We start from the raw sequence: 15,818 nt of genomic DNA, 5'->3' as shown, positions 1-15,818 counted from the left end.
CTGGGGTTTTATCTTGTTCCTTTGTCTGGAACTATTCCTCTACCACCTCATTTTGTCTAAGTTGCTATTTGTATTTTTATGTATATGGTAGGTTAGTTACATTTCTCAACCTTGGAGAAGTGGCCTTCTGTGGGAGACGTTCTATGCATCCCAGCAGTGCACTCCCCTCTCGTCACCCAAGCTCTATGCTCTAGGCTGGTCTAGAGGCTTGTGCAGGCTTATTGGTGGGAAGGGCCAGTGCCTGACCACTGGTGGGTGCAGCTAGGTTTTGGCCCTCTGGTGGGCAAGGCTGTGTCTGGGGTGGCTATGGGCTCAGGAAGTCTTTAGGCAGCCTGTCTGCTGACGGGTGGGGCTGTGTTCCCATCCAGTTAGTTGTTTGTCCTGAGGCACCCCAGCACTGGTGCCTGTAGGCTATTGGGTGGGGCCAGGTCTTGGTGCTAAGGAGCCAAGATGGCAGTTGCCAGCAGCAGTGTTCATGCATTTGAATGTTCCCCAATATGCCACTAGTGTTTATGTCCCCATGGTGAGCCACAGTCACCCCCCACCTCTCTCCAGGAAACCCTCCAAGACCAGCAGGTAGGTCTGGCCCAGGCACCTATCAAATTACTGAGCTTGCCCTGGGTCCTGGTGCACATGAGATTTTGTGTGTGCCCTTCAAAAGTAAAGTCTCTATTTCCTCCAGTCCTAAAGGGCTCCTACAATTAAGCACCGCTGGCCTTCAAAGCCTAATGCTCTGAGGGCTTGTCTTCCTGGTACTGGACCCTCAGGCTGGGGAGCCTGACATGGGCCTCAAACTCTCACTCCTGTGGAAGAATCTCTGCAACATAATTTTTCTCCAGTTTGTGGGTTGCCCACCCAGAAGGTATGGGATTTGACTACATTGAGTGTCTCCCCCTCCTACTTGTCTTGTTGTGGTTCCTTCTTTATGTCTTTAGTTGTAGAAGGTCTTTTCTAGTGAGTTCCAGTTTTTTTCATCAATGGTTGTTCTGCCGATAGTTGTGATTTTGGTGTGCTTGTGAGAGGAGGTGAGCTCAGGGTCTTTCTACTCTGCCATCTTGGCCACTCTCCTGTAATCCAAGTTTTGATGTGAAATTTCACATCTAGGATGAGGGGGAGAAAACATGACTCTTGGCTAGACCTGGCCTATAGGCCACCAATTTGCAGCCTCTGGTTTAACCTAAAGTTTCTCAAGCTCATTTGACCACAGAATTCTTTGTCCCTAAAACACTTTTTGAGGAAATGCTACCACACATCATTAGCCTGCCCAGCCCTTCGAGGAAGCCCCATCATAAGGTCCCTTCCTACACCTAGTCCTCCTTCCCTGTTCCAGTCCTCTGACCTAAAGTATGCTCCAGTTACTCTGGATGTGTGTTAAATTACTCCAGTACTTGTGACTTAAAACAACAATATTTATTTTGCTCAAAAATCTGCAATTTGGGTAGGGCTCAGAGAGGATGGCTCATCTTGGTTCCACTATGTGGCTTGAAGGCTGGTAGTAATGGCGAGGGGGTGGAATCATCCAAAGGCACTCCCAGTCACATATCAGAAGGCTTACGCTGGTAGTCACCTGAAACCTTAGTGTGGTAGATGGCTAAAACACCTACAGGTGGCCTTTCTTTGAGGCCTGGGCTTCCTTCCAACATGGCAGCTAGATTCCAAGGGTGAGTGGCTAGAGAGTAAAAGAGAGGCAGGCAGAAACTGTGTCACCTTTTAGAATGTAGCCTTAAAAGTCACACCAGTTCACTTCCATTGCATTCTGTTTGTCAGGGCAAGTGTTCAAAGACAGGGCCACAGACTCCACCACTTAATGGAGTGTGGCAAAGTTCTGAACAGGCTGGGGGACCAGAAACACCACTGTAGCCACTTTTGGAAGATGCAATCTGCCCTAAAAGGAAAGAATAAATATCTTGAATTCCAGATCTTTTATTTACCAATAATAGGGTGATTTTGAGCAAGTAAGTTTATTTCTTTTTGCAATATTTGTTCACCTTCTCTTGAATTGCAGTTACCTCTATTTTTATTTTATCGTTGGATGGTGAGCTTCTTGAGAGTAGCATCCACATCTAGGTGTTTTGTTTCGTTTAATATTGCTATGATGCAAGCACAAACATATAGTTTGGGTTTAGCAAATATTTCTAATGCCTTATTTTATAAGGCTGGTAGGGAGTTTCCCAGTGACTTTCCCCACTTGGAGACATGGCTAAAGGAGAAGAAACCCCTTTGGAAGGGAGTCACATTGCTTGCCGTTCACTGTTATTCTGTGCCTGTCTCAGCCTAACCAGTGTTGTGGTTGGGCTGGCCCTTGTGTTTCTTACTATGATTGCAAGATGCCCTCAGCAATAACTATCAGGAAACTTTTAAAGAAAAATAAACGTTTATTACTTACAGGTCCTAGAAATTACATGGCACACCTGGGACCACACAGCAAAGTCACAGGTAGAGAGAAAGAATGCAAGCATGGGTCTAGGGTTCTCCTTTTATTGGGTTTGAGAGTGGGGGCCTAGGGTTTCAAGGGCCAACTCTTTATTGGTGAATTTAAAGCATAAGAGTGGGAATTTAAAGCTCCAGAAGAGAAAAAAAACAATCCTCCCAAATGGTCAGTTGTCAAAGAACTCTAAAACAAAGGAGCCTGGGACGTAAGAGAGGGGGGTGGGGGGGGCACAGCTTGGCCCTTTATCTAGTCTTGTAGCTAGCAATGTGTTTATTCGAGATAGCCAACTTTGAAGAGGATGCCATCTTTGGAGCGGGTGCCTCTTTGAAGTGGATACCTCGGCAATCAAAGCTGAAGTCAGGCGTTTGCTTTACAGGAAGAAAAGCTAACAGCCAGGGCTCACACTATAACTATCTACCTGCCCCTTCCCTCCTCACATGACTTGTTGCATGGAACATGAGACAAGGCTCAAACCCAAGGGCCCTCCCCATCTCCCCAAGCCTGTGGTAAAGCAGCCCTGTAGTCTCCTGCCCTTAGCAGCCCAGAGAGCAGCCAGGAGACCTACAGGAAATAAGTAGCCTCTGAGAAACTGGCCTCAGGAAACCTTACTCCCAAAGCAGCAGCAAACACCAGGCTTAGTCTCCAAACCTCATTTCAGGGCACCTTAAGGGCAGTTCTTTGTTATGAATGCAAATACCCCTGGAGCTACAAACAGAGATAGGATCGTGTAAAATTCTGGCTCTGCAAAGGCGTTCATTTGCTAATGAATACCCTAAAAGCCCTTTCAAAAATGACCCCTGCCCATATGGACAACAGGCTTTGTTCATTGTTCTTTAATACTCCATTCCTCCTTGCCACTTGCCAGGTGAAAAAGAATAGAAAGCAAAGAACAGGAAACTCCCTTAGAGTCTCTGTTAGAAATGGCTCTTGGTTAGTCTGCTCAAGCTTTGTACTGCAGTATCTCCAGCCTCCTGTGCCAGTTCCTCTCCTTCCCATCATTTCAACTCTTCCTCCCCACATTTCTGCAGCTAACAAGCTGGCATGTTGTTTGGTGAGAGCCTCAGGCTGTTTACCCAGGTGCCTGCCAACATTGGCAGTGATGGCCAACTCCATTATACAGGGAAGCGTATCTAACCCGGAGGCAACTGGAAAATCTCTGTTGAGTGCTAGTACCAATATTTTTGTTTTTCAACACTTCTGAACCACACCGTTTACAGTTTGTGGGACTGCATCCTCTCTCAATCCTAGGAAATATTCTTTTTCATTTACAAATATAAAATAACATTAATTGCCAATTCCTTAGCTCTTATATGTTACAAATTCTAAGCACTTTACATACATTGCCTCACCTAATCCACACAACTGCTCTAAGAGACTTTTTACATTTTACAGACCAGGAAACTGAGTTAGAGAAGTGAAATAAATTGCCAAAAGTCACGACAAGGAGCACAGCCAGGACTGCAGCCTGTTCTACCTGATGCCAAAGCCTGTCTGTTTCCTCCCCTATACTGTTTAGCTTGAGAAAGGTACATGCATGACAGATCCATTTCTTATCTCGTAGAGATTTTATTAATTTTGAACCTTCCTGTTTGATTCAATAAATCAATTCATTAATAACACTGCAAACAAAGACACTCAGGCTTGTGAGAGACCATAGAATTCATGAGGTCAAACTGACCTGTGAATCGTCTGTAGAGCAATCCTCACACTGGGCATTGTGTCTCTGAAGATTTCTAATGCTGGGGAGCCCATCCCTCTGAGGAAGAAGAAGCCCATTCCATTTTCAGCCAGCTTCATGTTGTGTTTGATAAAAATCTGTCCCGGGCTTCCCTGGTGGCGCAGTGGTTAAGAATCCGCCTGCCAATGCAGGGGACATGGGTTCAAGCCCTGGTCCGGGAAGATCCCACATGCCACGGAGCAACTGAGCCCGTGCACCACAACTACTGAGCCTGCGCTCTAGATCCCACGAACCACAACTACTGAGCCCACATGCCACAACTACTGAAGCCCATGCACCTAGAGCCCTGCTCCACAGCGAGAGAAGCCACCACAGTGAGAAGCCTGCGCACTGCAACGAAGAGTAGCCCCCACTCGCTGCAACTAGAGAAAGCCTGCACACAGCAATGAAGACCCAACGCAGCCAAAAATAAATAAATAAAATAATAAATTTATAAAAAAAAATTCTGTCCCCGGAACTGCCATTTATTTATCCTAATTCTGCTGCCTGCAAAAACAAGGCTAAACTGCTTGCTCTGCGCTCAGCACCCCTCTGAGCCTTGCTTTACCAGGTGAATTGCTTCATAAACAGGCTTACTCCTGCCCATCTACTCTTGCCTGTTTGTCAATGACCCTCACTACGTGGGACACCCAGGGCTGCACCCAGAACTCAAACTAATTCTGACCAATCAAAATTCTATCCTATCCCTTGGACCTAGAGATTATCATACTAAGTGAAGTAAGCCAGACAAAGACAAATATCATATGATATCACTTATATGCAGAATCTTTAAAAAAAAATGATACAAATGAAGTTGTATACAAAACAGAAACAGACCCACAGAGATAGAAAATAAACTTATGGTTACCAAAGGGGAAAGAGGGAAGGAGGGATAAATTAGGAATTTTGGATTAACATATACACACTACCATATATAAAATAGATAACCAACAAAGACCTACTATATAGCACAGGGAACTATACTCAATATTTTGTAATAACCTATAAGGGAGAAGAATCTGAAAAAAAAATATATATGTATGTCTAACTGAATCACTTTGCTGTACACCAGAAACTAACACAACATTGTAAATCAACTGTACTTCAATTTTTTTTATTTTATTAAGTTTAAAAAAGAATTCCATCCTTGATCTGGGTGCTGCACATCTTTGATTGCAGCCTCAGGTCGAATATGTTCTTTAGGCAGCCACATGGAATCCTCAACTAACACTGAGCTGTCAGTCAACAAGTGATGTGAGTGGGGACATTTCAGCCACTCTTCACCAGCCTGGGCTACTAGATCCAGGGCAATGAGGTCCCTAACTCATCTGCACATAACTTCACTTCAACGAAAATTGTTTATTGTGGCAAGTACTTTATCCAAACTTGCATAGTGATTTTCATTCCTCACCTTGCAAGGGATACTTTCTTTTCTTTTGCATATGCAGAATGGGTTGGTTGGTTGTTTGGTGGGTTTTTTCTTTTTTTTTTAAGTTTTGATCCAATGACAGTTAATCAGTGGATATCTAAAGAGGCAAAAGGAAAGTCAGACTCCGCACAAGCAGAATTGACATGTAATCTCACATAGATCAGTTCCTTCACAACACAGCCCCAGGATGTTTCTAAGCAACTTATGTTTGACCCACAAAATTGAAAGGAACTCTATTTAAACTGGAGATAACCAAAATAGACTGGTGAATGGGAGCTGATAATATGCTGCTATCTCTTAAAATTCCCTGGTTCTAAATTAAATTGCTTGTTTTCTTATTCTTTATATTTTAATTAGTATTTAATTTTGTCATGGTTCTTATAGAAATTTTTATATACTAGTTTTACAACCAAAAAGTGAAAGGAAAATGTCAAACATACTTTTAGAGAAATGTTTTAAAGTATATAATTTTTGGAGATCAGTGAACAGGGTAGAAGCCCCCTTCCAAAAAAAAAAGGGATCCTGGACCATGATGTCCCTTCCCCCTTACTCTGATCTTCTGAGTTAATCTGCACAGACAAAGAAGCCTGAGCTATTATCGAATGAGCTCAGTCTTCTCACTTTACAAATGATAAAAAAATAATGTACAGACGGGTTTAAATGACTTGCTCAAGTTCACAGGGATAATGGCAGCTGCTAGCACATACCTCTTTTCTTCCAAACCACTGATCGAGAATATCGGTATTGGAATTGAGAGGTAAGAGACAGCTGTAGTGTAGGGTCTTTGGAGAAAACGTCATGGAAGAATTGAAACTGAAAAGATGTAAGCTTATTTTAAGCAAATCTTACTTTTTCACTGAAATAATACATGCTAGCAATAGAAGATTTGGGAAATGCTGAAAGGTTCAAGGGAAGGTGTTGGGGCAAATTCCTCGTAATCCCAACCCATGAACTCAGTACCGTGGGTGCATTTCTCTGTAGTCTTTTTTTCCTCACACATTACTTGTTTTCTATCATTGTGATCATACTACATATCAAGGAACATTATAAATCAAGGTCTATTCCATGTTGTAATAAACTCTTCATAAATTCCATTTGAATTACCACATAACAGTCCATTTTTGCAGTAATCTTCTTAACCTTGCTCTTATTTTTGAATAATTAGGCAGAAAGGAAAAATTTAACTGAAGAGGGGAAAGGTATCTAGAAGAGGGTATGTACTGATATATACAGAAAATTAAAACACCAAAATACTCACAGATGTGTATTTGAGCTTTGAGGTTACGGGTGATTTTTGTTTCATTCTTTATATTTTTCTCAATGGTACAAAAGCACTAGTAGGCACACCTACTTTTATTGAGCATTTACCATGTGCTTTATGCCACGGACACACTTTCTCTTTTAGTCCTAATAATGACTAACCAAGACCACTAGTCTATCTTCGTTTCAAGGATAAGGAAAATGAGACCTGGAGATATTAAGGGACTTGCAGAAGGCCAATGATGGAGCCAGAATTTGTTCCCAGGGTCATATGAGGAGAAAGTGTCTGTTCTTAACCACCATACTGCACAGCCCAAGTTTTTCATGAATATCTACCATTGTTATAATCAGAAAGCTATTTTAAAAATGAAAATGGATTGCAAACAATAGCTCGTTTCTGGTGTAAGCAGTTAATGTATTACCTAGAGAGTGTAAAAAACAATCCACCAGCATCCCAGAACAGCTAAGAAAATCATCAATATGTAAAATCTCCTCGGTCATGTCTAAAATGTTTAAAATTCAAATATGTTTCAGGTTTCTCTGAAATTGATCAGGAATAGAAAAGAAGCAGTGTTAACTGCACTTATGTGAATGAAGTCTGGATTCTGAGACCAGATGAAAATTGATTGTGCTAAAAGTAGTCTTCTGTAATTAAATGAAACTGTGCAGGTGCACTTTAATTAGTCAGCAGAACTTATTCTAAGTGGTAACAGTCAGTCCTGGTGTATCTCATGAAATTAGGGCCTGACAGCTCCACCTCAACTGAGGTTCTCTTTCCACAGCAGTCTTATTTGTTCTTCTACTGCTCTAATTTGAAACTGCAGGAAAGGTGACTTTTGTAATGGAGATGTACACATTACAAAATCTTCCTCTTTCTTTCATTCAAAAGACTTGTAATCGCTTTAGATTCCAAGGAATCTCACTAAGGGAACTTAACTACCTTAGAAAGTACTTGAAGTCGTTGGTATTTCACATCACCCATCAGGGGGCTTCAGAAAGTCAGTAAACATTATAAAATTCACTTGATAGATTTCTCTTTGTTTCTATGCAGACAAGCTCAACCTGCATCTTTAAAAAGCTATTCAAGAAAGCGTCTCCTCAGTATCTAAATGTGCACGTTTCCTGGTATTTTAAAAAGGAAAGATAATTTTTCTTTTTATTATTTTTTAACCTTTCTTAAATTATAAAAAAAAATACTTATAGAAAATTCAGGAAGTACAGAAGAGCAAAAAAAGTGAGAAAAACATCACCCGTCATCCCTTCATTCAAAGACAGATTACTCCTAACATGGTAGGATATTTCCTTCTAGTGTTTTATCTAGCTGTTGTGTATCTGAGATCATTCTGTTGGCACAATTTGGTGTTCTACTAGAAAGACTCTTTGAAAAAGAAATTTTGAATTTTATTCCTAACCTTAACCTGGATAAGTGGTGTCCATTCCGTGGGCTTCTAGCATATCAGACACAGATTATCAAGATGCCTGCTGTCCTGGGCCTTTGTTGAGGGAAGGCCTCTACTGAAGGCACAGGACCCATATCTGGGGTAGGAATGAGTATTCTGGACATAATAAAGAAGGAGAACAAAAAGTACTATTTATTACTTGGTAGCCTGGGATTAATCACATTGGGCTGGCCCTTTTCCCCTGCATGTGCGTATTCAGAAGAAATAAGCTTATAATGATCATTCAGAGCAACTTTGAAGAAGAGGTCGCACCACAGAACAACCACCACCCAGGCATGAGGGTGGAGTAGAGGGTGAGACTGGGAGGATTTGATTGGATGTCAACAAGTCGCAGAATTTAGAATCACAGAAGTTGAGATTTGCAGAGAAATTGGATCTCAGTCCCAGACTCAGATGTTCAAGGAATACCCATTTCTTTGTTTCCTTTAAGGAAAATAAAGTGGTTTCCAAGCATCTCTTTTACCAAACCGGCAGGTAACTTAGTCTCAGGCACCAAATATGGAAGTCTCATGTGGTGCCAGAAAACAAGGACAGAGCCTCCATCCTCTTGTCTGTCATGCTGACTGCTAACAGCCAACCAAGCCCCAAGTGGTTCCTCGAAATCCAGTTTCTCTCTATTTCTCTTCCACATGAGGATCAGAGTTCCTAGCACACCCTCTGTCATCCTCTCGGAGGTTGGGCCAACTTGCCAGGGAAATACCTAAAACCTAAGCATCATCTCCCGCTCCTCTCAGAACCCACCACCCTCCTTCTCTTTTCCTGCCCCTGCAAATTCCCCCTCCTCTCTTAAGTTCTTTATGATACTTGCCTCTTTTTCCTCCCCCGCCCCCAGTATACCTCAAGTACTCTCTTCAGGCTTAGTAAAGTAGAAGCCAACCAGGGACAGATCTTGAAGAAAAATTCTGCCCCAGTCCAGGAACACACACCTCCCCTGAAGTAAAGGAGAGCTAATGGCCTGGTTTCCCTTTTGGAAGACTTGAAAGTTATAAAGAGGAAAACACAAAGCAGTATTTTTCAAAAAATCATCCTGCCATAGAAAAGACCTTGAAGGGCTTCACTGGTGGCACAGTGGTTGGGAATCTGCCTGCCAATGCAGGGGACACGGGTTCGAGCCCTGGTCCGGGAAGATCCCATATGCCACGGAGGCGGAGCAACTAAGCCCGCGAGCCACAACTACTGAGCCCACGTGCCACAACTACTGAAGCCCATGTGCCTAGAGCCCGTGCTCCGCAACAAGAGAAGCCACTGCAATGAGACGCCCACGCACCACAACGAAGAGTAGCCCCCGCTCACTGCAACTAGAGAAAGTCGGCTCGCAGCAACCAAGACCCAACGCAGCCAAAAATAAATACATACGTACATACATACATACCTTGAAGAGGACTCAGTCGAGTTCACACCCAAAGCTGGTCTCCTTCATTCTTTAGCACCAGGAAGCCACGTTTGCCATAAGGTGATGAGCATGAGCTTAGAACGCAGACTGTGGTTCAGATCCTGTGCAATCCCAGCTTTATGACCATAACCCTCTAGACTCAGTTTTCTCCTAGCACAGTGCTTGGCACAAAGTAGGATCAGCCAGTGTTGCTTTCCCTTGTCCATGGCCAGCTGCTTCCCCAAGTCACTGCCCAGCCAGTCCCAAAGCAGTTGCTCTAATTCCTCATAGCCTAGGAGCAACTCTAGGAGAGACTGCCCTTCCTAAAATGTGTGCCTGGTACCCACACTTGAAACTGTTCAAGGAATGGATTTATAGCTGAATTTGGTTTATGTGATCCTGGTTCCTCAGATGGTAACTGTTTTCCTCCTGGAGAAAGTCAGAACTAATCTAGTTCGACACTTTGAGCACAGAGTGCCCTCCAGAAGCTCTTCAACCGTGAGTATCATTGGATGTGGCCAGTTTGAACACTTTATTCCTCCTCAGAACTCATTTTAATCTATGAGGAAAACTGTCTCTCTGGAAATAAACCAAATTATATAGCATGTTCTTAAATATATCTCTCTTCATTTTTCCTGTCTCCTAGTCAGATACAGAGTTTTGGGATAAGATGCAAGCAGAATGGGAAGAAATGGCCCGGAGGAACTGGATATCGGAGAACCAAGAAGCCCAGAACCAGGTTACAATCTCAGCTAGTGAGAAGGTGATCATTTCTCTTCTTACATATGCTGACCAGTTTTCTCAACCTCTGTGGATCATATTTTTATAAATTAGTTGATAACTATTTTGTGAAAAAAATCCAAGAATTAAACAGACAATTTCATGTCAATCTGACCTATAAGAAATTCTGGCACACGAAAACAGTGTAATCTTCCAATGCGTGAAGGCAGCAAAGCTGGAATGGAATACCCTTATTTTTTATCAATGTTAAGACAGTTTGGCAGCCAACCAGAGCTTGGCCAGTTACTGAACTAACACTGAGGGCGGGTTAGAACAAGAGCTGGGCTAGTCCCACAATGCCTGAGCCACGTCAATAAGCTGACAGAAGTGATATCAGTGGGCAGGGGGGTGAAAAGGGGGGCTTAGGGCTGTATTTCACAGGTGGTCTTTATGCAGCTAGCAAAGAACTCAGTGGAAAAGATACACTTCACACAATCAGGTCAGGTCCCAAGGGGATTCCTCAGAGAGATTCCCCTGAGAAAGAGCCCCAGCAAATACGTGAGTACAGTCAACAGCCAGCCAAATTACCCATGAAGTCCCAGTTGCTCTAGGATTTATGCTTTTAAAAGCACTTGGGAAAAAAACACTTGAGAAATAAGTTTAAATGACTTGAAAGAGATGGAAAGATTGAATTTTATTTCACAGGGGAAACATAAATATATAAATGTTTATGTTATTTTTTTTGTGGTAGAGGAATTCTCAATCATACTCAGTTCTGGATAACTTCCATGATATTTAGTTCAACCCAACAAATTTTACTGTTTGCTCTGGATACTGGGGACTACGATGAATAGTCTCTGATCTTGTGGGATTAGCAATCTATGTAGTCGTTGAAATGTCTTTCTCCTTCCAGTATTCTCTGTCCCACAGTAGCTGAGGCAAAAATCTCATAAAATCAGATCAACCATCTCATTAAAACTAATTAAGTTAATTTTCCACAAAGAAATCGAGAGTGAGAGGAGAGAACATTGATGCAGAACATCAGTCTCTGGGCTGTAATCCATGGACCAGAGCTCCCCACTCCCAGGGCCCCATATCCCTGACACCACTACATAAGCTGGTCATACCCTGTGGATTTTGACAAAGAGTTTTGTCTTTCTAAGCACCTATGGAGAATGAAGGTCTCCATGTGATGTATTTAAAAACCTTAGTAGCATCATCAACAGACTAGCTTATTTGTATCTATCAAATTGGAAGGATTTTATGACAATCTCTGCTACTAAGATTGCAACAAATAATATCTCTGATACTTCTGATGAGAGTCTAAATCAGGACATACTTTCTCAAAAACAATTCAGCTACATATATCAAGGGTCTCAAAATAGTTCATAGCCTTTAGCATAATAAATCCTTCTAGAAGTCTATCCTAAGGTAATAATCACATGCAGACAAAGATTTGAGCATGTGGCTTTCACTGTAGCTTTATTTATGATAACAACAACAAAAAATTGGCGGTAACCTGAATGTCCATCAAAAGAGGATTGATTAATTTTTAGCATAATATAAATAACTTTAATAACTAAAATTAAGTAGGGCTTAAGCTACAAACCTGCATATATAGTATGAACTTAGTTAACTTATATACTCAGAAAAATACTAGAAGATTATTTGTACATTCTGTATTGTTTAAATTTTTTCAATAAAAGATGGTAACTTTAAAGCATACGTTCTCAGTGGAGAGATACAACCCCCCAATGGGACAAAACCTGGTTTGAGGAGTAGAAGGTGAAAAAAATCTTAGATATTACAATGGTTTGTAGCCCTCCGAAGGGCCACTGTATATAAACAGATGTACAGTATGTGGTATTAACATTTCAAGGAAGTGAGTGGCAGCATTTAGCAAAAATATGTCCCAAAAGTCAGTATTTTAAAAATCTTGTGAGGAAATGGCTAAAACAAAAAGAACAAAAGAAATACCAGAGGAAAACAAACTCCAAAATATTAGCAGTGATCATATTTAAGTCATGACATTATAGGTAACTTTTTGTTTCTTTTCATATTATTCAATAACAAAATAAGGTTATCTAACATTTACACAATGAAAATGTACCACAGTCGAAATAAGGGTAACAACAGCAATTTATACTTCATTGAAATTAATCAGATAATTTAAATAAAATTAATTGAATTCAAATTCAAAAAGAACTGACTGACTATAACAATGAAGAGTGAAATCAATGGATCTGTGTTGGCCCTTCTGTGTTGTAGGGATATTACTTTCACACTGAAAACCCCTTCAAGGACTGGCCTGGAGCATTTGAAGAAGGCTTAAAAAGGCTGAAGGAAGGGGACCTGCCAGTTACCATCCTGTTCATGGAGGCAGCAATTCTTCAGGACCCTGGAGATGCAGAGGTGTCATTTCCCTTCCTCCTGCCAGGCTTGGAAAGGGGCGGACAGAGGGTGACAGAGAGTTCTGCTAGGTGGCATTTTCATCAAGTAAAGTTTCCCAAAGGAGTTAACGTGGCTAAGCCTGATATGTGTTTGAAAGTTACAAATAGGTACCTATTTTCTAACCAAATCTGCAGTGTCTACAGTGCCCAAAAATAAAAGGTGGAGACAAGAAACGAAAAACCAAAACTGCCAACCTAGAGGCTCAGCAGTAGTTTTCACGGGGCAGAGTATAGTTTTGTCTGGGTCTAGAGCCACACCATATCTCACTCTTGATTTACTCACTCAGCATTTATTGAGCACGTATTATGTCCCAAGAATTGTGCCAGGAATTGGCTTAAATTTTTTTTTTTATAAATTTATTTATTTATTTATATTTTTGGCTGCATTGGGTCTTCGTTGCGGTGCGCGGGCTTCTCATTGCGGTGGCTTCTCTTATTGCAGAGCACAGGCTCTAGGCACCTGGGCTTCAGCAGTTGTGGCTCGCGGGCTCTAGAACGCAGGCTCAGTAGTTGTGGCTCACGGGCTTAGTTGCTCTGCGGCATGTGGGGTCTTCCCGGATCAGGGCTCGAACCCGTGTCCCCTGCATTGGCAGGCAGATTCTTAACCACTTCGCCACCAGGGAAGTCCTAAAATATTGAAGAGGTAGAAAAAATGGACCAGTTGAAAGGACAAATTTGTGATCTATCTGGAAGACAAGTAAATAAATCAATGTAGTGTAATAAATGCAGTGTTCAGAGTACGCACAGGAGAGCCGAGAGCAAGGGTTCTGACCCAGCCTTCCCCTCCAAGTGAATCCAAAGCTGAATTTTGAGGGAGAGAGGATTAAAAACTGCAGGGGAGTCCAGCTGTTGTTAAGAGGGAGTGGTTTGTGGGTGGGCAGAGGGACAGGAAACATTGGATCCATGGTGAGAGGGGAGGAGACAGTGGCAGGAGAGGGGGGAAGAAGAGGTAGCCAAGAGATGAACTTCATCCTGAAAGCCATGGGGAGCCACTATGGGAGAGGGACACGATCAGATTCGCATGTTAGAAAAGCCCCTTTCTCTGAGACATGAAGGGTGAGTGGAGATGGAGACTGGGAGACACCAAAGAGGCTTCTGCAATTTTATCTTGGTCCACTAATTTTCCCAAACTGCAAAGGCCTGTAATAAGACACTGGCAGGTATCAAAGCTTCTTTTTTTAGTTTGTAATTTTCGGGAAACATCTTATAGAGGGATAGTCCCAGAGGAATTTGCAGAAATGTATTATATATGCATTGCTGAGAAGGCAGTACAGAATAGTGGTTAAGCCTCTGGGCTCTGCTATCCTAACCATGTGGGTTCAAATCCCTGCTCTACCACTTGTTAGCCATGAGCCACGTGATCTGGGACAAGCCCTTTAAAACCCTCTAAGGTTCAGTTTCCTCACATGTAAAATGGAAATCACAATTATAACTATCTCATTGGGTGTCATGAGGATAAGTTCATACAAATAAAATGCCCAGTTTAGTGCCTGGCACATCAATATTTAGCCTTTATCATTATTATTGGTTGTACTTAGTTTGTATAGAAAGAACAAGTAAACTAATTTTTGATCCTACTTAAAGCGCCTAGTATCTTGTTAGTCAAAATGTTGACAGTGAAATGAGATTGAATTGAGAGTTGGAATTCTGAACCAAAATATTGGAATTTTTAAAAGATCTAAATATCAACGTAGAAGAGAAAGTCATTGCGTTAAGAGGAAACTACAACCCTCCCAACAAAATAGTGTCATCTTACATTTCTAAATGCTATGTGTTTTCATATATATTATATCATTTGACACAACAATCCTGGGAAGTTTAATAAAAAGGTATACATTATTATCCCAGGTTCGTAACTGAGAAAATGAGGACACTTGGTAACTGATGGATCCTAGACCAGGACCCAGGGCTTCTCAATCGATGGAGAGCCCAACGCTAAGATAATGGACGATCTGTGAATGGTGAAAATGACACCACACCCAAAGGCTAGGAAGATGCCCCCAGAGAAAGACTGTTTCATCAATCTTTTCTTAAGAAGCATTCTAAGATGTATGAAAGGTGAAATCAAATTAAAAGCTGCTCTGTATATATTTGAAAGATTTAAAAGAATCACTGATATTCTGGGGGGAGAAATACTCAGTATTTTTTATGAGTTTGTATGGTATGTGTAATCATAACCCATGAGGGAAAAAGCCGATACAATTTTTACAGCACTTTAAGATGACTCCATATGTTTCATGGAGTTCTGTTTTAAAATGTTCATAGCATTCCTTCTCAAAGAAGAGAGTTATGCAAACCTTTTAAAATCCCTAAGACTCTGATACACCCCCAGCAAATCTGAAGACAATGTGTGTAATGAGAGGTTTTGTTGATGCGTATTGTGCTTGTAATGGTGTGAGAATTACTGTTCTTATAAGTATATAAGTAGAAATATTTTATAGTAAAAATTTTCATTCCAGATGTGGAAAACGTTATCTGAAGATATTCTTCACATTATTGGCCATTGCAAAGGATTAGAAGCAACGTAGAGCAACAAGGGAGTTGGTTGAGGGAATAAAGGGATATCTGTTTAACAAAATTTAAATTAAAAAATATAAGGGAGATTTTATAAAAACATGAAAGTGCTGATAATGTAATATAAAGTGTAAATGTAGGCTATAAAATTATGTATACATTATATTGCATTTTATATGTGTTTTATGCTTTTTAACAATGATTATATTAAGTGGTGAACACATTGTAGTGGAGTTCGTTTTGTTTCCCCTAGTTCCTAAATTTCCTGTTACCTCTTATAATAACTGCTTGACTTTCATTTATACAAACTAATTCTATTTTGTACATCTTGAGGTTCCTTATTGTAAACTTTAGACTATTTAGCTACATTTCTGAGTTATTTTTCTACCTCTTTTCCTGATAGATGCATCGTTTTATATATTTATCTTTTGCTTTTAAGATACCTAATATCATGAAATCTCAGAA

At 41.1% G+C, this 15,818-nt stretch overlaps 1 protein-coding gene across 13 annotated transcripts in view; it reads left to right on the top strand.

The window, feature by feature from the left end:
- Positions 1–15,818, top strand: part of PEX5L (peroxisomal biogenesis factor 5 like) — a 246,584-nt gene that overhangs the window by 219,400 nt on the left and 11,366 nt on the right. For all 13 annotated transcript variants that reach the window (XM_082461401.1, XM_082461408.1, XM_082461409.1 and 10 more), the window contains 2 exons: positions 10,316–10,432; positions 12,658–12,801. In XM_082461401.1, coding sequence (XP_082317527.1) covers positions 10,316–10,432; positions 12,658–12,801 — 261 coding nt within the window. The remainder of the gene's footprint in view (positions 1–10,315; positions 10,433–12,657; positions 12,802–15,818) is intronic.

This window comes from Balaenoptera physalus (assembly GCF_965194825.1).
Source record: "Balaenoptera physalus genome assembly, chromosome: 4".
NCBI lineage: Eukaryota > Metazoa > Chordata > Mammalia > Artiodactyla > Balaenopteridae > Balaenoptera > Balaenoptera physalus.
The sequence above is the reverse complement of the archived record's forward strand: the minus strand, read 5'-3'. Positions and strand labels throughout refer to the sequence as shown.